This window comes from Thamnophis elegans, chromosome 10, assembly GCF_009769535.1.
Source record: "Thamnophis elegans isolate rThaEle1 chromosome 10, rThaEle1.pri, whole genome shotgun sequence".
Classification (NCBI taxonomy): domain Eukaryota; kingdom Metazoa; phylum Chordata; class Lepidosauria; order Squamata; family Colubridae; genus Thamnophis; species Thamnophis elegans.
The window spans coordinates 7061084-7084078 of record NC_045550.1 but is presented as its reverse complement, the minus strand read 5'-3'; the positions used below and the strand labels follow the sequence as shown (position 1 = coordinate 7084078).

Genomic DNA, 22995 nt, shown 5'->3' with positions numbered 1-22995 from the left:
AGAGAATAAACTGGCAGGTGGGTGTGGAAAAGGGTCAGGTTGGAGAATGGGAATAAACAACAGAAAAGACATGAATTCATGTTATATAATTTTCCAAAAAAATGTTTAATTAATTGAGCTATACAAAAACAAGATTCAAATTATTAACAGCACAAACTGACATAGAACAGATGAATTTATTTCTATCTTATATGAGCTCCCAAGAATCTTCCCTCTTACTCTAATTAGTGTCATTTTTTTATGTCCAACTTCTTGAGGGGACTTAAAACAGGAAAAGAAATGTATAGCACTCAAATTAAATCAACATTTCATTCTTGCAAAATGTGTATCCTTAGAAACTATTCTCAACAACCAGATGTTGGAGAAAAGATCTCTAGCCTAGCTGTGCAATTATTTTTATTTAAGAATAATCATATGCAATTTCAGTTACTGGGTTTTATAAAGTACTTGGTTCTTATATATTCTGAAACTGGTAATACTTGGCTTTAGAACAGTATATAAAATCTGAAATGAAATATACATACTGGCATGGCATTATTAAGAGTGTTGTTGTACACACAGGCTCTCAAAGAGAAATCTGTCAAGCAATTCTCAAAGAGTTGTAATGAGTCAGCCACTTTTTCATGGAAGTCTTCTACAGATTTATTAGCACTTGCAAAGTAGAGATAATCAGAATATAATCTATTAATAGAAAAAATACATAAACAATTGAACTGCAATTATAAACCATGCCATCTAGTTAATAGAAATGATAAATCAACAACTAGTGTCCAGGAATAAAACAAATGATATTATTTATATCATAAATTTTGTTTTTCGCAGAACTTTGTTTGGCTCAGATATGTTAAGGAAAGAGCTTCTTTCTGATTTACTTGCTGTTTGAAAGTATCAAGTAATCCTCATTCTAGACAAAACTAACACAAACTGTCAAGCTACTGCAATTCTCCCATCAATAGTGGAATTTATTTTCCAAACATCAAATCAAATCCTTATTACCATAATAGTCATTCCAAATATATTCCTACTCCACTTTTTTATGGCAGATGAATAAAATAGTCACGTTAATCATTGTATTGCTGCTGTGTAATAATTTCAGTTGTTCTACTTAATCTTTTATCCTATCATTCTTTTCTAAAGATCTACATTCATGGTCCCCAACCTTTACAGCTTGGCAGCCTGGTTGTGGGGTGGAGGGAGATACAGCTCAAATTGCATAAGCAGCAGGCGGTGCACACCTGCGCGAGTGCCTGGTAGCCTGCTACTTATGCAAGTTGAGTTGCACATGCTCCAGCCACCCACTTGAGTGGCCCAATTCCAAACAAGACACGCCCTGGTGGTAGACCGCAGCCAAGGGGCTGGGGACCCCTGACCAGAGGTGGGTTCCTACCAGTTCGCACCTATTCGGTAGAACCGGTTCATCAAATCTACCGAACCGGTTAGAAGAGGTTCCACCAGTGGACCCGGAAAGCAGGCCACACCTACAGAAGAGGTTGCAAAAATTTTTGAAACCCACCACTGGTCCTTGGATATGATTATTCTACACTATCATGCTCATATTTATAAAACTCAGTGCCTCTGTGAAAGGTAAGGATGACTACTGCATTTGTGGTGCAATCAGAACATTGCGTGTGTTGAAGTTGTTTTAACGCAAACCAAAGATGCCTTTAAAAAAAACAAATTTACATCATATTCTAATGCATGCCAGTGCTGTGTGTGAGGTAATTTAAGGTGGTTCTGACAAGTGTCGTCGGCATCTTCATATCCGGTCACATGGGCGGCAAGCCACTCCCATCCGGTCACATGGGTGGCAAGCCACTCCCACAAAGGAGGCCACACCCACAGAGTAGGTTCAAACAATTTTTGAAACCCACCACTGCCCCTGACCTATATAATAATGAAAGTGCCCATAAAGGAGTTATTTTGCCATATAAACAGGCAAACTAGAAACCTAAACCAGATGAAAGTACTTTTAGTCTGAAACTGCCATAGGTTGAAGTAACTCCAATTATAGAATCTGCCCATTTTAAAAGAGAGATTAAAATCTAGAGCAAACCCATTTAACAGCACACTATCTTTGACTACTTTAATTTTCACACTAGAGGTGGGTTCCTACCAGTTCGCACCTATTCAGTAGAACCGGTTCGTCAAATCTACCGAACTGGTTAGAAGAGGTTCCACCAGTGGACCCGGAAAGCAGGCCACACCTACAGAAGAGGTTCCACCACTGAAACCCACCACTGGTCCTTGGATATGATTATTCTACACTATCATACGCTCATATTTATAAAACTCAGTGCCTCTGTGAAAGGTAAGGATGGCTACTGCGTTTGTGGTGCAATCAGAACATTGCGTGTGTTGAAGTTGTTTTAACGCAAACCAAAGATGCCTTTTAAAAAACAAGTTTACATCATATTCTTCTGCATGCCACTGTTGTGTGAGGTAATTTAAGGTGGTTCTGACAAGTGTCATCGGCATCTTCATATCCGGTCACATGGGTGGCAAGCCACTCACATCTGGTCACATGGGTGGCAGGCCACTCCCACAAAGAAGGCCACACCCACAGAGTAGGTTCGAACAATTTTTGAAACCCACCACTGTTTTACACATACTGTATCCCTGGGCCCATAGGGTAATAAGATGGTGTGAGGAAGTGAATAATCTAATTACGCCTGAAATTGCACAAATTCCAATTTTTTCACTTTATTTTCAAATTAGTTTTCATTCATTCAGTTGTCCTAGATCAGATGCTGCTTTAAGAACTTATATCAATTAGTACGGGTAAGAATGACTCATGTGAACATCCTCTATTAGATTGGCATAACATTTCCTTTTCGTATACAAAATGTTGGTTGCAAACTATTCCACTAAGAGATATATGGGAAGACTATATTTTTCTATCCAGGAATCATTAAAATAACATTTGCATAAGTGTTATTATTTAAAATAATTAATTTTAAAGCAATGACTGTAAACTTTAAAAATGCAATCATTGCATGTTGGAATTTTATTTGTGACAGCTTTCATTAAATGAAGTTTAATATTCTGAACTACTAGTTATATCTAATAGTATTTTTTTCCATATGTTGTAGCAGAGAGGTAAGCCATACAGGAGTTGAACAAGTTGATTAATTATTCATATGACAATTTAGAATACCTGGAAGTTTACACATTATGATTTACAACTGGAAAGACAGCTTGTAGCCAGAATGATGGTAAATGAAGAATTTATATCAAATATGCCACTTCCAAGTTTAAAAACAGATCTAGAAAAAGTAATACAGATGCCTAACACAAGTAATATTAGTGCAAAGCAATAGCTAATTCTTTGTTCAAGTGCAGGGATGTTTTTAGAGAAGAGTTTGAAAATGTCAGGTGGCTGCTACAAATACCGCATGAAATTCGACCACAATTTTTACATGTATTGCACATGTAATGCACACAAATGGGCAAAATATCATTGCAGCTGTTGCCATATATGTTTATATGTACAAAGCATGAATATTGTGTAATATTAGATGGGATGGAAAACTTCACATATACAGTGAAGGTCAAAATGCTAATGATAAAGCACAATCTCTGTAAATAAATCAATATATCAAGACAAATAATGCATAGGCCTGCTAGAATAATTACCCATCACCACACACAAACAAACATAGATATTCACTCTCTCATACACAGAGAATATGCGAGAACACTTAAATCATAATATTTCTCTTACCAAATCAGGAGATGTGACATTTATTCAAAAATTGCATCTCTATGACTATGCTAAATTGAAACTCTCTAATCTTAAATAATTATCAACATTAATTACAATGATATGTAAAAATAGAAAACATTTGCAATATTGGATGCTCACCTTTCAACAGGATCTCTAAGCATAACAATAAGCTTTGCATTTGGTTGGAAGGCATGAATAAAATCTGGTATTAAGAAAGGAGGTTCCCCCTCTGTACTGTTGTCATAAAAGAAAATCCAAGCATTGTTGTCCCACATTGTTGAAGCACTCGCCTCTCCTAGAAATGACAAAATCTATAGATGGTTACCCTTAATTTTAGAGACAAAGTAGAATTTGCTATAAATCATACTTCCCAAATCTGTCATTATCCATGTGTTTGTTGTATATCGATTTCTATCACAGAAACTGCATAGACTTAACTGGTACTAAAATTCAACATGTAGAAAGCAACAGTTCAGCAAAAAAATGTATGAAAGCTATAAGCAGAAATATATTTAAAAGTATACACAAGATAACATAAAGACTTTGGTATCTATGATGTATATAGATGTGAATGAGCCATATATTCCATTTCCTTTTAATGTAGAAAACATTCTGAAATATTAAGTCTACTTTCTTTTGATATTGTCAAATTTATATTTTATAAGTCCCAATGTTTGGATATATTTCAAATATGTCTACACTTTAAAGAACATTTATACAAATAAATAATGAAACTCAATGTATAAAGTGATGTGTGGATGCAGAAAAAGGATGATTTGCAAATGCAGAAAGGTTTCAAAAAGTATATTTGTAAACTAGATTTAGTAGTTTTCATTCCCTTCTCTCAAGTTTTTAATTTCTGTGGATTACTGTTTATTATTTTCTACGTTCTGTAACACTGCTCATCCTGAAAAACAATAGTATAATTATTGATATGTATTACTTATATGACTCCTGTAAATTCCAATGAACTTTACTTGCTACCTGCTCAAATTCTTAGTACATACACAATCCAAAAAATATTATTCTGGAACATGTCAGTTTCTCAGACATATTGATGAGGAGTTTTGCTAACTAAGGCTGCATGAATGAATGAAATAAAATTTACCAATCTATTGTTCATGTCCAATCTTTTTTATTGAATTTGCACTACTATAATATAGCACATCCGCTATGAAATGTAGCACATATGTATTCATTTATTGTGTCCCTTTAATTGCCTTAATTGCTGAGATGTAGATTTCTATTGTATATTTTGTCATAATTTATATTTGGCAATCAGCTCTTCAAAACTTATTAACTTGGCAATGGCATTCAGAAGTACATTTCCTACAAGTTTTAGAATCTGATCCATTATGAATTTGAATTAATATTGATGAAAAGGAATTCATATTCAACATAAGATAAATTAATTGCTGTTGCACTGATCTATCAAGTCACAATTGCACAGTAAAAAAATGATACAAATTTTTCATAGAAGCTAAAAGTACATAACATATGATTAAACTTTTCCCTTTTATTACAGAATAGTTCTAGGCTGTCCATATAAAATCCATTATAAACATTCTGATGAATTCATTACTATAATGATTTTAAATTAACAAATCCTGTCTAGAATGCTTAGAGCTTTGTCACTGAGGCAATAGCCATCATTTTATCTGGCAGTATAATTATAACTCAGTAATCATTTGATTCAGAGGTATTTTTGAATGGAAAGTTACACTGACTGTTAAAGTAAGAGGAATACAATACAATAGCAATAGCATGTTTACAGCTTTAATTATATAAAGTTTAATAACATTGTTCCCTAAGTGACCTTCTGATTTTCATATCCTATGGATATATTATGAAATAAATTACCTTTAACAAGTTAATAAAAAGTTTAATATAGTATGCATGTTGATGAAGAGCTGAAGTCAACAATTTTTAGAAAAGCTCATTTCTATAAAGCTGCAGCAGAGATCCAACTGTTTCATAATAATGTTCATAATTAATACGAATCTATATTCATGTAAGCGATATCTCTAGTACTAATACAGATGGTTTCGCCTGTCCTTGACCTTGAGATACAAACCCTAGAAAGAGCATTTAACATTTGTTTATAAAAGCAAGATTCCAGATCAGTGAAGCTAGGTTTAACAGCTTTTGTGAGGAAGTCAAGACATATTAGATCAGGGTTTCCCAACCTTGGTAATATGTGGTTTTCAATTCCCAGAATTTCCCAGCCAACATAGCTAAAGATGAAGTCCATGTGTCTCAAAGTTGTCAAGATTGGGAAACCTGTATTAGATCATGTTAAATGCTGCTTTGCATTAGGGTATCTTAAGGCATTTTTCCATTTCAGAGTGTCAATTAAACAATTGTTGTCCTGAACAAATGCTATAATTCATGCAAAGATCTATATCTATATGTATTTAATCTTATAACTGTAACAAAAATTATAAAGCATTTCTAATTTCCAAATTAGAAAGAGTTCTAATTGCTACTTGCTATTTGTACATAGAGCCTGCTTAAACTTCGTTTTTTGTCATGCTGACTCCACAGTTGCAACTAATTAGAGCCAGTCTCAAAACAACAATGCTGAAACAGAGGTAAATCCTTTTATATAGATTTAGGTGACTCAATTAAGATAATCAGGAGACAATTTCCTTAGCATTCTGTGCCGGAATATTAGAATAAGGCATAGACTGAAAAAAGCCCATGTAGAATCTACTGGGAAGTGAAGACACACAAACATGAAACCTTATGCAAACTACTTCTAATTATACATGCTTTTTATTATCATGTTTATTGATAGCTATCTTATGATGTTGTTTGAATATTTTTAAATAGACTACATTTCACCGTGTTTTATCATTGCAAGGACAATCAAGGCAGCAATCGTAACATAATTAGTGAGAATGGTCAATTGAAAGGGAATGCTAATTATGTTACGATTGCTGCCTTGATTGTCCTTGCAATGACAAAACTCAGTGAAATGTAGTCTCTGTGTGTGTGTGTGTGTGCACGTGTGTGTATGTATGTATGTATGTATGTATGTATGTATGTATGTATGTATGTATGTTATGGCCCGGCAGGAGCCGTTGGAGCTGCCACCAGACTCCGACAGCGAGGGGTCTTATGAGTTGGCACTTGAAGAGGTGGAGGACCCTGGACAGAGTTCCGACTCCGAGCAGGGCGCAGAGAGACTGGTTGGCCACCAGGTGGCGCCTGAGCCCTGGATCAGTGGGGAGGAGACAAGAATGAGTGATCCAGAAAATACCTGTGAGTTGTTCTGGGATGCACGCCGTCGAAGGGCTACTCGGCGTCAAGAACAACTGCGTAATTACAGGAGGTGATTACGCTCAGCTGATGCTCATTAAGATTCTCTCCTGATTATAAAAGAGACTGCTTGTGCCACGCCTTTCTGCAGAAGTCAACGTTCACGATTAAGAGAAATCAACTTGGCAAGTTGGATTGCTGCCAGATTATTTTTGCATTTGTTGCCTAGGTTCATAGGAGTTGCTGCCAAAGTGCTTATCTCTTTGTTTATTTTGGGCTTGCAGCCAACAAGAGTCTGGACTAAGTAACGTTTGGCTTTCGTTCCTGGACAGCGACGGGGGTATGTGTGTGTCAGAATATGTATGTATGTATGTATGTATGTATGTATGTATGTATGTATGTATGTATGTAACAAAAAGGCAACAGTAGAAATATTGGGTTTCTGCCTGGATGGTCTCTTGTGACGAGCCGAAGGACAGAGAATGGAAGTAGTGAACTTCCTCCCATATTTGGGCATACCGGGTGTTGTAAAAAATAATAATAATAACTATATATATATATATATAAAGTCACAACCCCTGGTATGCCCCAATTATGGGAGGAAGCTAACTGCTTCTATTCTCTGTCCATCGGCTCGTCACAAGAGACCATCCAGACAGAAAGCCCAATATTTTACTGTTGTCTTTGTTAAATTTGTGTTGTCCTTGTGCTGATAAATAAATAAAGGGAGAGTAGTATAGATCTATTTCAGCTGATGAGAGCTAAATAGCTTGAAATAGATCTATACTAGTCTCCCTTTATTTATTTATCAGCACAAATACTACATACATACATACATACATACATACATACATACATACATACATACATACATACATATGCTATATATATATATATATATATATATATATATATATATATATATATATATATATATATATATATATATGCTGTATATATATGCTGTATATATATATGCTGTATATATATATGTATATGCTGTATATATATATATATATATATGCTGTATATATATATATGCTGTATATATATATATATGCTGTATATATATGCTGTATGTTTATCAATAATTATTTAAAAGAAATGTTGGAAATATTGAATCAGTATCAGTAAAGAATTTAGAGATTTGTAATAGAGGAAATATTTTATCTTTTCACTGGTGTTTAAAACTACTTCTTGGTTGTAAAAGAAAACTTTATTCCTTTCTCGGCTAACAGAACTTGTTGAAATAAAATGCATCATATTTTGTTATCTAGTATGTATTTCAGATATAAATTGCTAAAATATATTTTAAAAGTCTGACTTCCCATTTTAACACCAGAAACTGTAAATCATAGCAATACCAGAACCAGGAATACCATTTCTATAAATAAGCCTTTTTCAAAGTTAAATTCCTCAAATGTGAGATTCTAAAACATCTAGATGACACCAGATTGAGAAAAGCCATCCTAAGCGACAGTTTCTGTACCAATAATAATGTTGCTCCTCTTTTCGTGGCTGTTCTCAGAATCTCTCTGCAGCACATTTTGAATCTGATGGGCAGCCAAATCAAAGAGATCTAGGTAGTCATTCACAGGATAGCGATCATGAAATCCATCTCTCAAACGAATTATCCCTAAAAATAAAAGGCACACAGAAGTAATTTTTAGAAAATCAGCAATTATATAATACAGACATTTTGGAACAAGAAAAGACATTGTTTCAAGGTGCTATTCGTTACTTTTAAAGCCCTACATGGTATAGGACCTGGCTACCTGAGAGACCGCCTCCTGCCATTCACCTCCCAACGACCAATAAGATCGCACAGGTGGGGCCTCCTTCGGGTGCCGTCGACCGGACAATGCCGGCTGGCGGCCCCCCGAGGGAGGGCCTTCTCTGTAGCTGCACCAGCCCTGTGGAATGATCTACCCATAGGGATCTGGACCCTTACTACTTTCTCGGCCTTCCGGAAAGCGATCAAGACCTGGCTCTTCCAGCAGGCCTGGGGCTGTTGATTATATCCAGCCCCACTTAGACTGAATGGATAGTGTATTATTTTAATAATTGTATATTTTCTTAAATTTTTTAAACTTTTTTTATCTTGCTTGTGAGCCGCCCAGAGTCCCTATGGGAGTGGGCGGCATACAAATTCTATTAAACTATTAAACATTGTTCAAAGAATGCAATTACTTTAGATTAATAGAAAGACTGCATTAAAATACAATCCTAATTTCTGTGTAGAACAGTGGGGACTGTTTCCAAATAATTTTAAAAATTGGCATCTGGATTTGCTTGTTGTCCTCTCCTCCTTTCCCACCCATTTTTGGTATCTCATATTTTTAATGTGACATGTTACCCTGAGGGTAACAATAAGACACTACAGGCTATTGAACAGGATAAACATTTTCAATGAATAATATAATGTATTTTTTAGACTATAAGATGCACCAGAGTATAAGAACACCTTAGTTTTTGGAGAGGAAAATAAGAAAAAAAAAATTCTGCCTCTGCCTACCAGTATCCACGGTATTCATCTGGCTAGCGTCCTGTAAGTGTGTGAGAGAGTTGAGGTCTGTTTGGAAACAAACAGTATTCGCTGTGTGAGCAACAAGGAAGGAGCCAGAAAGGAGCCAGGGCATGGCTTGTTCTGTACTAAAGCTGCATGCTGTGCTGATATCTGAAACTAAAACTGAAAGTGAAACTTCTCTGCTGAACTACCTTGTCGGGAAACGTGCTTTTGGTATTTTATATTTACTTAATGTGTTATATTTTATATAAAGAGAAGTTATTGTATCCTGCTGAATCACTTACTTGTGTGTGCTTGCTGGATGTGATTGCAGCTGCAAACTCTGACATGTCCTTGCAGTAAATAGCAAAGCAGGTCAGCTTCAGCACATTATTGCAGCCTGATTCAGCATGAACAGCTGATTGGCGGGTGGATCGGCCTCCCTGAATACCTCCAGTCAGCTGTTTCAGGCTGCAGGGATTTCCACAGACCATTGTGTCCTCTGTGCCTCAAATTTTTGGCTACATTCAGTCTATAAGAGGCACCCAAATTTTCACCCTCTTTTAGGGAGGGGGGTGGAGTGCGTCTTATACTCCAAAAAATACAGTACATCAAATTTACATTATTCATTTCTAAAATGCACATAGCACAAAAGTTGTAAATTTCATGTTTTTGAGAACTTAATTCACAGGAAAAGTTTTATGGGTTAATAATTTAGTTATATATTTAATTAGAATCCTACCACTATGTTATAATTTTACTGAGATTTTATCAAAATATTTCTTATTAATAGGATTAGAGTGGAGATTATATTACAAAAGCAAACCATTAAGCCCAAGGCACATTACAAAAAAGATTTTTGACAAAATACTGTATTATATTAGTATAAAAATGTCTTTTCTCAGAACAATAGTTTTATTAGACAAGATATGTAAGAAAGTCATGAACAACAACAAGAAGTAATTCCTAGCTGTGGAGGTCCAGATGAGTCACTATAAAATCAATCACTACAGAATTATAAATAGAAAACAAAGAAATGAAAGACTTCTGAGGAAAAAGCAAGGGAATGGATCCAAGACAAATATTTTAGAATGTCCAGGGATTCCAGTGAATTTTGGCTAAAAGTGGATTATTTATCTGAAGTGGTCAGGCTTTAATCATGTCCAGGTGCCATACTATACAGACATCTTAAATTCTAGGTGCCTGGAAATCTAATCTGAATAGCTCTGTAGATTACAGACTGTAATACGATAGCCCTCAATAAAATTAACAACAGTTCAAAATTAACAACAGTTTGAAGTCACAATGGCTTCAGACACAACTTATGTTTGCACAAATGATGATTGCAGCATTGAGGCTTGAAGCTAATGGTCCCAAGTATTGAAGCTCAAATCTGGACAAAGAGTCTAATCTCAGAATCATGTTTGATCCTACTGGCTGGTGCCTCTGCTGCAGTGGCAGGTTTCTATTATTTTTACCACTAGTATGTTTGTATGCTGAGAGAGCCGAGGTGGCGCAGTGGTTAAATGCAGCACTGCAGGCTACTTCAGCTGACTGCAGTTCTGCAGTTCGGCTGTTCAAATCTCACCGGCTCAGGGTTGACTCAGCCTTCCATCCTTCCGAGGTGGGTAAAATGAGGACCCGGATTGTTGTTGGGGGCAATATGCTCACTCTGTAAACCGCTTAGAGAGGGCTGAAAGCCCTATGAAGCGGTACATAAGTCTAACTGCTATTGCTATTGTGCATGTGCGCGTGCGATGCTTCTGCACATCCACAGAAGTGTCCGGGAGGGTGGAGCCTCCCACCACCACCACTACTGGTTCTCCCAATTAAGGCCGAACCTGAACCAATCCACCTCTGCATGCTGCTGTTAGATATCCCGTTGCGCACCGCACCTGCACAGCTGGAGTTTTGCAGTTTTGGCCTCTCCCCTGACTATTTAGATGAATTAACCTTGTAGAAGTCCAAATCAATAGTAGTAAAAGAAATAATTAGGGATACTGATTACCAAATGATGTCATCAGTGCCTCTGAATTCTATTGCCAATTGTTAGACTCAGATAACCCAGATAATTTAATTTTTAGTCTATAAGTGCCATCTCTTTGTCTATAGCGAATAAAGTCAGTTATGCATTACCATGAGTCTTATAGCAAAATAATAGGAATAAGTAATAAAAAGTCAGTGTGTGTTGTGGAATGTGTTTACTTCTTCCCATATGCCACCAATAGGCAAATTCTAGATAATTATTTTGCAGCATCTACAAAGTTGCATATCTAGATACAGAAATTTGGAAATTTTTCAAATCCACATAAGAAATTAATGCAATCTAATCTTTTAACATGATTATAAAGAACATCTGATAATTCCCGTATGCCAATATATAGAGAGGCAAATAAAGGTTCTGCATTTTTTTACCTGATATTATAAAAAAATATACACCAAGTTACTATGCTACTCTTATATTCTAAGATAAAAACTTAAAGGTAAATGTTTCCCATGTCCAGTCATGTCCAACTTTAAAGGGCAATGCTTATCTCTGTTTCTTAACCAAGAATCCAGTGTTGTCCAAAGACATTTCTATGGTTATGTGGCCAGCCGATGTGCACAAAAGGCGATTTCCTTCCCATCATAGTGGTACCTATTTATCTACTCACATGTGCCTGCTTTCGAACTGCTGGGTGGCTGGGGCAGGTAAAAGGACTCCCCCTGTCACACAGCACTTGGATCTTGAACTCAGGCTGTCAGCTTTCTAGCTGACAACTCAGCATCTTTAATTACTGAAACAGTTTCTATTAGTTGTTATCTTTCTTGTTTAAAAAAAAAGATATAATCAAATTTAAGTTAAATTGCTGTGGGAATGTGGATGGCAAGAAGGGGGGGAAAAGATAATTTTAACATATAAAAGAGACAATTAAGTCAATGCAAAGTTCTCACGGAGGTATAAATAACCAGGCTGAAATTATCATACTTGGTCACATTATGCAAATATCCAGTTCCTTAAAAGTCTATAACAGTAAAAAAAAGGTGAAAGCAAAAAGAAAAGGACAGCCATAAAGTGTTTGGACTTTAAAATGATAATCTGTCAAAGATCTGAAGAGCAGGTTGGGAAGAGACCATCCTGAAGAAAGTCTATTTCTGTGATGGTAAACCTATGGCATGTGTGCCCAAAGTGGCTGGTCTTCCATTTTCCGGCGTGAGCATGCATGCCGGGCAGCTTGATCATCACATGAGCATGCACAGCAATAACCGGAAGACTAGCTCGCCGGTGCACGTGGCCCCTGGGCAGCTCCTCTTCCAGGTTGCAACCTGACGAGCATGCGCACGCTCCCTTTTTGGAATAGCAATAGCAATAGCAGTTAGACTTATATACCGCTTCATAGGGCTTTCAGCCCTCTCTAAGCGGTTTACAGAGTCAGCATATCGCCCCCACAGTCTGGGTCCTCATTTCACCCACCTCGGAAGGATGGAAGGCTGAGTCAACCTTGAGCCGGTGAGATTAGAACCGCTGAACTGCAGATAACAGTCAGCTGAAGTGGCCTGCAGTACTGCACCCTAACCACTGCGCCACCTTGGAACTCTATGCCATAAAGGTTTGTCATCAATGGTGTATGTAGTTATTAAAAATCAACACCAACTCGACGGCACATGAACTGTAATTCCGAATTTGAGTTGAATCTGGGAATTGGGACACATCCAATTATCTATGACTATTTCAAAATATTTTTGTGAGTCATAAACTTTATTCTACATACAAGAATTCTAATTGCTTTCAGTGTATGCACTCTGCCAAATTTGCATTCAAACAAGAAGATATAAAATCATCTTGTAATTGTGTCTCTGAAACAGCTCATCGTCAGATGATAACTAACACCAAGTGTTAGTTGCTGAGTTTGGGAAGAGCCAGATTTCATGAATCAATACTCTACAGCTAAACCACTGAGATCAGCTATTCTCAACTGGGGTTCCCTGAAAGCCTGCTAGGGCTCATAAGAAATTGTGACTGATGGAATTTTTATGAGACATGATTCAGCTGCCAGCCTGCAAGTTTGCTGTTGCTGTAAATATGGCAGAAATGTGGATAATGTAAGTCAGAAATTAATTGTATCATGAAGTTTTCTTATTTTTTGCAGGTTTTATATAGGGATTTCCTTAGGCTTGAAAATTACTTCCAAGGTTCTTCCAAGGTATAAAGGTTAAAAAGAAAAAGCTGTTGAAGGAAAGTGCTCACATGATTGTTCTCATTCCAAAACACCCCACATCTCCAGAAAAAGCATCTACTTTATGACCAATCTATCTGTTTATATTGTTCTGGCAACATAATTCTGCAGCTGGGCAGCAACTAATCATTTTAAGAATGCAAGCCACAGATCACAGCATAAACCACCAATCCAGGCAGCAGTAGAAAAGCACCCACAATGTAAATTCCTCTGTTGTGCTTATACAACATTAACAAAAGATTAAAAGAAGTGATCTATTGGCTTCTCAAATGTCCTTTTCTCCAGTCAGGCATGATAACTACATCACTTCCTTTAGGCAAAGATATTGCTGTTTCCTAAATTTCCAGATTCTTACTTTAGAAATCTAATACTATTAGAGGAAGTTATTTATTTTCTCCATACCATGCAACATTTTTATCTACTCCTATCATGTCCCTCTCACTCTTCCTTTTAAAATTTAAAAGCCTTTTCTTTAGGGATCACCTCAATGCTATAATTATTTTAATTGCTCTTTTGTGATATCCCTTTTTAGAAATACGCGGATTGCAACTGCACACAATATTTCCAAGGCGGACCTTGTGCTAGAGTAGTGGTTATGCAAACTTAAGATGTCCACCAGCCAATGCCACCTGGCTACTACCCGGGGGAGGGCCTTCTCTGTAGCAGCTCCGGCCCTTTGGAATGAACTCCCCACGGAGATTCGGACCCTCACCTCTCTCCAGGCATTCCGGAAAGCCGTCAAAACCTGGCTGTGCCGGCCGGCCTGGGGTTGATGAGTTCCCCTCCCCTCTCGACTTGTATGGTTGTGTGATTCTTGTTTATTTTAATTACGTGTATTGTGCTTTATGTTCCCTTTTCCCCCTTTGAGTTGTTCGCCGCCCTGAGTCCCTCTCGGAGAAGGGCGGCATACAAATAAACTAAATCTGAATCTGAATCTGACTCTGTCTTACTTGCTTTGAATCACATTTTGCCACTGCATTGCCTATTTTCTCCTATCTGGAAAGATTCCTCAGAGGAACATTAATCCCATTTATGTTTTTACTACTTTGAATAATTAGGCCATTAGAAAACCTGGCCATCTCATTGTTCAGTGCTACTGCCAAATCATTTATTTCAATAGCTAGAGAGCTTAAAAGTGCTGTTTATTCACTTCTGCTGGAAGTCAATTGACAAGACCTGAGATAAAATCCCTACTCAGCCATGAAGCTTATTTGGTGAACTTGGAGCAGTCATTAGCCTGCATCTTAATCTACCCTATAGCATTGTTGTGTGTATAAAATAAAAGAGAATCTGAGTGAGAGCTCCTTAGAGGACTGTTAAGATGGAAGTATAATTAAAACTCTGGAGTACAAGGCATATTCAACAGAAGTTAGTAAAAGGGTATTGTCTGAAAGAATAACAAGAAGCACATTTTGTTGTCAACCTTACCCTAAACTGAAATAAATGTCTGAAATAATGACCATCAAATAAACATTAAATGCTATCCATTTTAACCTCTTTTAGCTAGATTATGGCAAATAAGAGCTGAAAGTTCTGTTTTAAATGTTATTTTAAGATGTTTTATTAAGCTATTCTCCCCACAACTTGCAGAAATAATTCCAAGCTTTATTAAACTAAGACAAAGACTTTTGCTTACATCAACACATTGTGCCCTGGGCAAATAATTCAAGGTAATGATATTGTTGGTGCCATACACATATCAATGAAAATGCCCGCTGGTAGGATTTTAAGGCAACTTGAAACAGATTTCAGAACATGAAGTCAGATCTCTTGATTATTTTTCCTGCATCATTTACTAGTTGGGAAACTTCAGAATGCAGCCGTGTGAGTGATTGTGGGTGCACCTAGGTACACCCACGTCACACCTATCCTCTGCGAGCTGCACTGGCTGCCCATTGGTCTCCGGACACGCTTCAAGGTGCTAGTCGTTACTTTTAAAGCCCTACATGGCATCGGACATGGCTACCTGAGAGACTGCCTCCTGCCAGTTATTTCCCAGAGACCCATTAGATCGCACAGACTAGGCTTCCTCCGGATTCCATCTGCTGGCCAATGTTGGCTGGCGACCCCCCGGGGGAGGGCCTTCTCTGTTGCTGCTCCGGCCTTATGGAACGATCTTCCCGTTGAGATCCGGACCCTCACTACCCTTCCGGCCTTCTGCAAAGCAACCAAGACCTGGCTGTTCTAGCAGGCCTGGGGCTGTTGAATTATCCAGCCCCATCTTATGTTATGATTGTTGTTGAATTTTTTAACTGTTGTTTTTATTTTTTATATCCCCCTTTCCCTTCTATTTTTAAGCCGCCCTGAGTCTTCCGAGAGTGGGCGGCATACAAGTTAATTAATTAATTAATTAATTAATTAATTAAATAGATAAATAAATAAAATTACCGAATACAGCTTCCTAAGGATTGTTAGGCATTCGTTTAAGTTAATAAAACTCCAAACTGCAGATCACCATGTTTACTCACCAAAACGTTTTCTGGTCCACCAGTGAGGCTCCTTAATTGCTGAAAATTTCACTTCAGGGTGTAGTCTGAGCCTATCATAAAGATCTGTTGTTCCACATTTCGGTTGGCCAATGATATAAAAATGAGGAAGACAGCGCAGCCGGTAATATTTGTCATCATATTGATATAAATGATTCCAAAATACCTTTCGAAGATAGTCAAATATTGTACGAAAACGTTTGGAATACAAGGCGTAGGAGTTTGTGGCATAAGGGTTTATAGTATTGTTTCCTTTGTATTCTTCATACCAGCAAGGATTCTTGCTGTTTGTGAGAAATTTGTTGGGAATTACTGAGAACATCTGCAACAGAAACAATATAAGCTTTGTTGAAGTATTATGGCTATATTTCTTGTTATGATAGTTCAATTGTTTGCATATTCTCCTAGTTTGATGTTTAACTGTCCTATAGTACAGAAACACAGAACCAAGGTGACACAGAGTGATGGATATAAAGAAGAATATATTTCAACAATCTTTTAAAATCAGGAAGGATTAATACAATTATCTAGCATGAATTGGGCAACTATGCATTCTTCCATATAAAAACTAGTTTTTTATCATTTTTAATACTTGTCACAATTGAATTTTGTTCATCTGTGTAAGTTAAAAAGTCTTGGCAGAAGGAATATCCAGAGACAAAATATATTAATTTTGCACGATAGCAATTGTATCATACAAGTCTTCCCAAACTGGTGTTACACAGATGTTTTGTACTTCAACTTCCAGAATTTCTTTCCTTGGTGAAGGTTGAGCTACACAACTAGAACTCTAACAAGCTTCTACATACATGGTGCATCGAAGCACTATCCACATTTCCTAGCATTGAAAACTTCCTCTTGACACTTCACTAAATAAGGAACTCTGAGTTTGCTTATTTGACTATCTGTCTATATAGGTAGCAACCATTTCTTTATCTCCTTTATGCCTATTAAATTATAAGAAAATGTGTAGAACATAAAGAACATAACATAAATTATAAAAAAACATGTGGAACATAAAGTAAGGTGTATTTAAATGTCTGATATGATAAAATTAAATATAACTATATGATTTCTACTCAGTTAAATAGTAGCATATTTATTTAAAATAGCATCACCTCTTTCCTTAATAAGGAAATATTCCTTATTAAGAGCCATGCTGGTACAATGATTAGAATACAATACTACAGGCTAAGTCTGCCAACTGCCAGCAATTTGATCCTGACCAGCTCAAGGTTGACTCAGCCTTCCATCCTTCCAAAGTGGTAAAATGAGGACCCAGACTATGCGGTAAATATGTTGACTTTGTAAACCGCTTAGAGAGGACTATAAAGCACTATGGATCGGTATATACTGTATTTTTCAGAGTATAAGACGCACTGGAGTATAAGACACACCAAGGTTTTGAAGAGGCAAATTTTTAAAAAAGTAGGTAGGTAGCTAGAGGGATAGACAGGGAGAGAAAGAGAGAAAAATACAGTAGGTAGGTGTGGGGGGGGAGAGTAGTTAGGTAGGTAGATAGGTAAAGGGATAGAGAGAGAGAGAGAAATACAGTAGATAGGTAGGGGGGAGAGAGAGTAGTTAGGTAGGTAGGTAGATAAAGGGATAGAGAGAGAGAAAGAGAGAGAGAGAGAAATACAGTAGGTAGGTAGGGAGAGACTGAGTGTGTGTAAGTAGGTAGGTAGGTAGACGGATAGGGAGAAAGAAATAGAGTGAGAAAAATACAGTAGATAGGTAGGGAGAGAGAGAGTAGTTAGGTAGGTAGATAAAGGGATAGAAAGAGAGAAATAGAGATAGAGAAATACAGTAGGTAGGGAGAGAGAGTATGTGTGTAGGTAGGTAGGTACAAGGATAGAGAAAGAGAAATAGAGGTAGAGAGAAATACAGTAGATAGGTAGGTGTTTCTGCTGGCCCAGCACTTGATCAATGTAATTCTCATCAATTAGTTAAAGAACTTTCCAAAAGGAAAAAAAAAGTTTTTGCACTGTGCAAAACTGATGAAAACGGGCCCGTTTTTTTCCCCCCCAATAAGGCATGAATACCCTTGGGGGGGGGCTTACAGAGTGCTCCTGGGAGGATGGGGGACAAAAAATGAGCAAAAAACGGCCTGTTTTTCACGAAAACGAGCCCATTTTTTGGTCAAAAAAAATTGCATGCATAACCTTATTGTCAGCATCACTTCATTCAGTAATCGGGAAAGAAAAACCATTGGACTCCATTTGTATTGAAATCAAGTGTACTTTTACTAATTATAAATGAACAGTTGCAAAGCTAAGCTGAGTCTGGTTAATTAGGCGTGAAAGCTAATAATATAATGTATAATTCATTCCTCTCCCCTTGGCATCCCCGTGCACAGTCCAATCATATGTCCCCCAAATGTCAGGTGTGAGATAACTTCGAAAGGCATCACCAGGATGGAATGCTGGACCGTTGGCCTTGGCAGGAAATACCCCTGCTCCACATGCGCAGTAAGGTGGTCAGTTCAGCATCTAGAAACTTCCTCCAGCACATCAATGATTCCCCTCCCAAATACCATGCCCCCCCCTCCCCGTTTCAATGGCAGCCGAAGCAGTAGGAAAGCAGAGGCTGACACTTATAGAGGCTTATAGAGTGCTGCTGGGGCTGGGGGCTGGGGGGAAGAAACAGCCGGTTTTTTGCTCATTTCTTCCCTCCCCAACCCCCAGGAGCTCTCTGAAAGCCTCCATAAGGGCATGAACAGCCATTTTGGTGAAGGGGCGGGGCTTCAGGAGGCAAAAATGCTGTATTAGATGTATAAGACATACCCAGATTTTCAGCCTCTTTTTTGAGGAAAAAAGATCCGTCTTATACTCTGAAAAATGCGGTAAGTCTATTCCAATACAATAAACATTTTTACAACACACAACAGACCACTTTTAAACTTACATGTGTCTCTTGTTTCTTCAGATCTTCCAGGTCAGGAGGATACCTTGATACGAACTCAATGTGTGAAGCTATAGTGTCAATGATTACTTTAACGCTGGAATAATCTTTTGCATATGAAATATTCATTTTAGATTTTTGGTAATGTTCTTTCTTATCACAAAAATTGCCATTGTCCATTAAGTTTGAATTGCTGGTAAAAACTCCATAATGGAGTGTTGGTTGCATAAGCAAAAGACCATTTTTAGTTCCGGTCAGAATATAAGATGCAGTCACCAACATCATTATTAATAATCCAAAGAATAAGCTGCATATCTTCCCTTTCTTCAAACAAAACAGTCCAGTCCAGCTATCGTTATGATCAGTCCTCACTTCCAAAACTGCAAGTAAGTTCATCTGCTTGCTATCCACAAACAAAACTTGATTTTCTCCTCTGCATAGAGGACACTTCTGGATATTATGACTTGGGCCTCGACACTTGAAACACAGTTTATGCAAGTCATTTGATAACAATGCTATGCAGCAATGAATGCAATGCCTCATATTAATACCATTAAAGCATTGAAGTAAGGATCCATTTACAGTAGTCAGGGAGGAAAGTCAAGTACCTAAAAGTCATTTTCTGCAAACAATTAAAAAAATACTTGTGTGATAGTTGTTGTTGTTTTTTTTAAAAAAAATTGAGGCTAAAGAAAATACTTCAGAGATCTTGAAAATCAAGGCATACTACATGGACCTTTGACATGAATAATTTGGATCAATGTTGAGAGCAAGTTGATTAAGATTGAACAAAAACACCCCAGACTGGTTTAGGTTTCCCCCAAAGAACACAGTGAGAATGGGATTTCACTGTACCGAAAGAAAACACCCCAAAATGAAAAAGAGTTCATTGTCCTTGGATTTCATCAAAAGTTTACACAGTCAGTTCTGTGAGAAAGAATAATATTTTTTAAGCTTGGAAAAAAAAATCTTTAAAATATACACCGAAAGATGACTGAAATTTTAGACAGTTCCATCTTTGTAAGAACGCTTCGAAATGTGGTTACACGACCTAAAAGAAAACAGAGACAATGTAAATATTCAGAAGTAAATATCCTGAATAATCTACCAGACATTAACCAAAGTGTCAGCTAACTTAGTAGGCAATAAATGTTCATAGATTCAATAGGCAAAAGTCAATGCAAGATTTTAATTCTACTATTAAAGGAGCCATAGGGTCTGCATGATTGCATATCAAGAGCAGTTGAATGCTTAGGTAAAATCTCTATATTCAAATTGCATTCTTAACAACTGAAAGATACTTTGGAAAGCTAGTTTCAGAAGAATTTTTAAAAAAACCTCTCAATTCTGGCAAAATATTTAGACCAACTGTGTTTATGACTGAGCAAAAATGCACACAGAAAATCGGGCAAAAATAATAGAAAGCATTGCATGTAAATAAGATTTATAATTGGTTTTCAAAAATACATTTCAATATAAAAGATGGCAGATTTAAGTTATGAAACTTGACATATTAACATATGTTTCATTACCAAATGCATCTTCAGTCTTAAAATACATTTTGCTTGGAGAAGGAGGAGGAGCCAAAACAGTGGCGAGACAGCAACTATTAAAAGGAACACCTCCAAGTTGTTTATTTATACCTTATCAGTTTTGATCAGTATACATTATCAGTATACACCATCAGTTTTCTTTTATTTTACAACTAATTTCTCCAGCTGGGGATAATCCATTAAATACATTAAATGACTGGAGATGGTCAGTTACAACTAATAACAGTGGCACAACAAAATGCTGACATATTAAACAATATGTCATCATCACGTCAAGTCCGTGAATTAAGCTTTCCATTCTGTAACAGTAACAACACCAAGAAAAACAACCAACACTAAGAATGTAGGAAAACAGTCATTCTATCAGACTACATGCAGCTGATCAGCAACATAAGATGTGTTTTACACGTGCATTTAACAACTCAAGTAGAAATCACTGATTCTTTTACTCAAAGAAAAAGTTCTGAGCATCCTTCCCAAACTTGCTATTGATTCCAAAAGAGGACCAGCTGGGACCCCTTTGGGATAGGGAGTCTTCCCAGACATAAACTAGAAATACACAGCTTCAGAGGGTGATAAAAATCCAGGAGGAACCTTATTCTCCAGGCTAGACATCTCACAGCAGAACAGCTTTTTAAAAATGTATTAGAAACCATCTACAAATCCAGCATTCACATACCTCTCCCTAGTCACTTCTGAGTTCAGGATTTCAGGTACATAAATGTGCAAAGAAGAAGGAATTTGATAACAAGCCCTGGTCAATCCTGGCTACTGAGTTTCACTTCATAGTGTTGATTACACTACAGTCCCAACCTGTACTACCCATTGTTTTTGAGCCCCAAGAATTACCCTGCTAAGCAATGTTTACCCTATGGCAATAGAAGCCATAGTACTCTTGCATCTAATTTGCTCTCCAGTAAATATGCTCTCATGATTGCTGAAACGGATGGTGTGTCCCAGAGGTGGGTTCCTACCAGTTTGCACCTATTCGGTAGAACCGGTTCGTCAAATCTACCAAACCGGTTAGAAGAGGTTCCACCAGTGGACCTGGAAAGCAGGCCACACCTACAGAAGAGGCTCCAAAAATTTTTGAAACCCACCACTGGTCCTTGGATATGATTATTCTACACTATCATGCTCATATTTATAAAACTCAGTGCCTCTGTGAAAGGTAAGGATGACTCCTGCGTTCGTGGTGCAATCAGAACATTGTGTGTGTTGAAGTTGTTTTAATGCAAACCAAAGATGCATTTTAAAAAACAAGTTTACATCCTATTCTTATGCATGCCAGTGCTGTGTGTGAGGTAATTTAAGGTGGTTCTGACAAGTGTCGTCAGCATCTTCATATCCGGTCACATGGGCAGTAAGCCACTCCCACCCGGTCACATGGGCGGCAAGCCACTCCCACAAAGGAGGCAACACCCACAGAGTAGGTTCAAACAATTTTTGAAACCCACCAGTGCTTCAATCTCTTTATTCAGGGTGGAGTTGGGGCAACTGAATGGAGCTGAGCATTTACTGGCTGGAAGCCCTTCCTGACGCCTATGTAAAATTTGCAGCAGATATGTCTCTTTGTTCCCTGATAGTGAAACATCTGCTGCTGCCTAGGACTGAAATCTCAACCTTCTGAATGGGAGGTGAGCATCTTCACCTCAAACCCACCACACCAATCTATATAAATAGGTTCAAAACTCTGCTGCAGTGCCTGGCGTAGGACTTGGTAGACTGAGGGGAGACATAGGTTTACACATTTCACTAAATCTTAATAGCATTTCAAATTAAATGTTTGCAACAATATATACAAGCTATCACCATCAATTTTATCAATGTGACCAATGTGAAGAGCCGAGGTGGCGTAGTGGTTAGGGTGCAGTACTACAGGCCACTTCAGCTGACTGTTATCTGCAGTTCAGCGGTTCTAATCTCACCGGCTCAAGGTTGACTCAGCCTTCCATCCTTCCGAGGTGGGTGAAATGAGGACCCAGACTGTGGGGGCGATATGCTGACTTTGTAAACCGCTTAGAGAGGGCTGAAAGCCCTATGAAGCGGTATATAAGTCTAACTGCTATTGCTATTGCTGATAAATGTCTATATATTGCATTTCTGAATATACTCTAAAGTTAACAGCATTTGAACTAAGGTTTAGAAATCTATAATTCATCATTACCACCCAGATGTAAAGACTGTGCCTTTTTTATTTGCTAGGAAGGCTAAAGATGGAACTGGAGATTTTAAACGGTGACATATGAAATGTTAAGATAATGGGCTGTATGTGGTCTGTTGAAAATAGTAAGTGTTGCCAAAAGAATTTAAAAAAAACAGCTATGTATAAGAGTTGGCACTTTAT

The 22995-nt window shown here is 37.4% G+C and overlaps 1 protein-coding gene across 2 annotated transcripts in view; it reads right to left on the bottom strand.

The window, feature by feature from the left end:
• Nucleotides 1-22995, bottom strand: part of CHST15 (carbohydrate sulfotransferase 15) — a 75377-nt gene that overhangs the window by 3175 nt on the left and 49207 nt on the right. For both annotated transcript variants that reach the window (XM_032225763.1, XM_032225762.1), the window contains exons 2-6: nt 19099-20146; nt 16177-16516; nt 8475-8621; nt 3863-4019; nt 525-681 (exon numbers count right to left, since the gene is read on the bottom strand). In XM_032225763.1, the coding sequence (XP_032081654.1) occupies nt 525-681; nt 3863-4019; nt 8475-8621; nt 16177-16516; nt 19099-19638 (1341 nt within the window). In that variant the 5' untranslated portion in view covers nt 19639-20146. The remainder of the gene's footprint in view (nt 1-524; nt 682-3862; nt 4020-8474; nt 8622-16176; nt 16517-19098; nt 20147-22995) is intronic.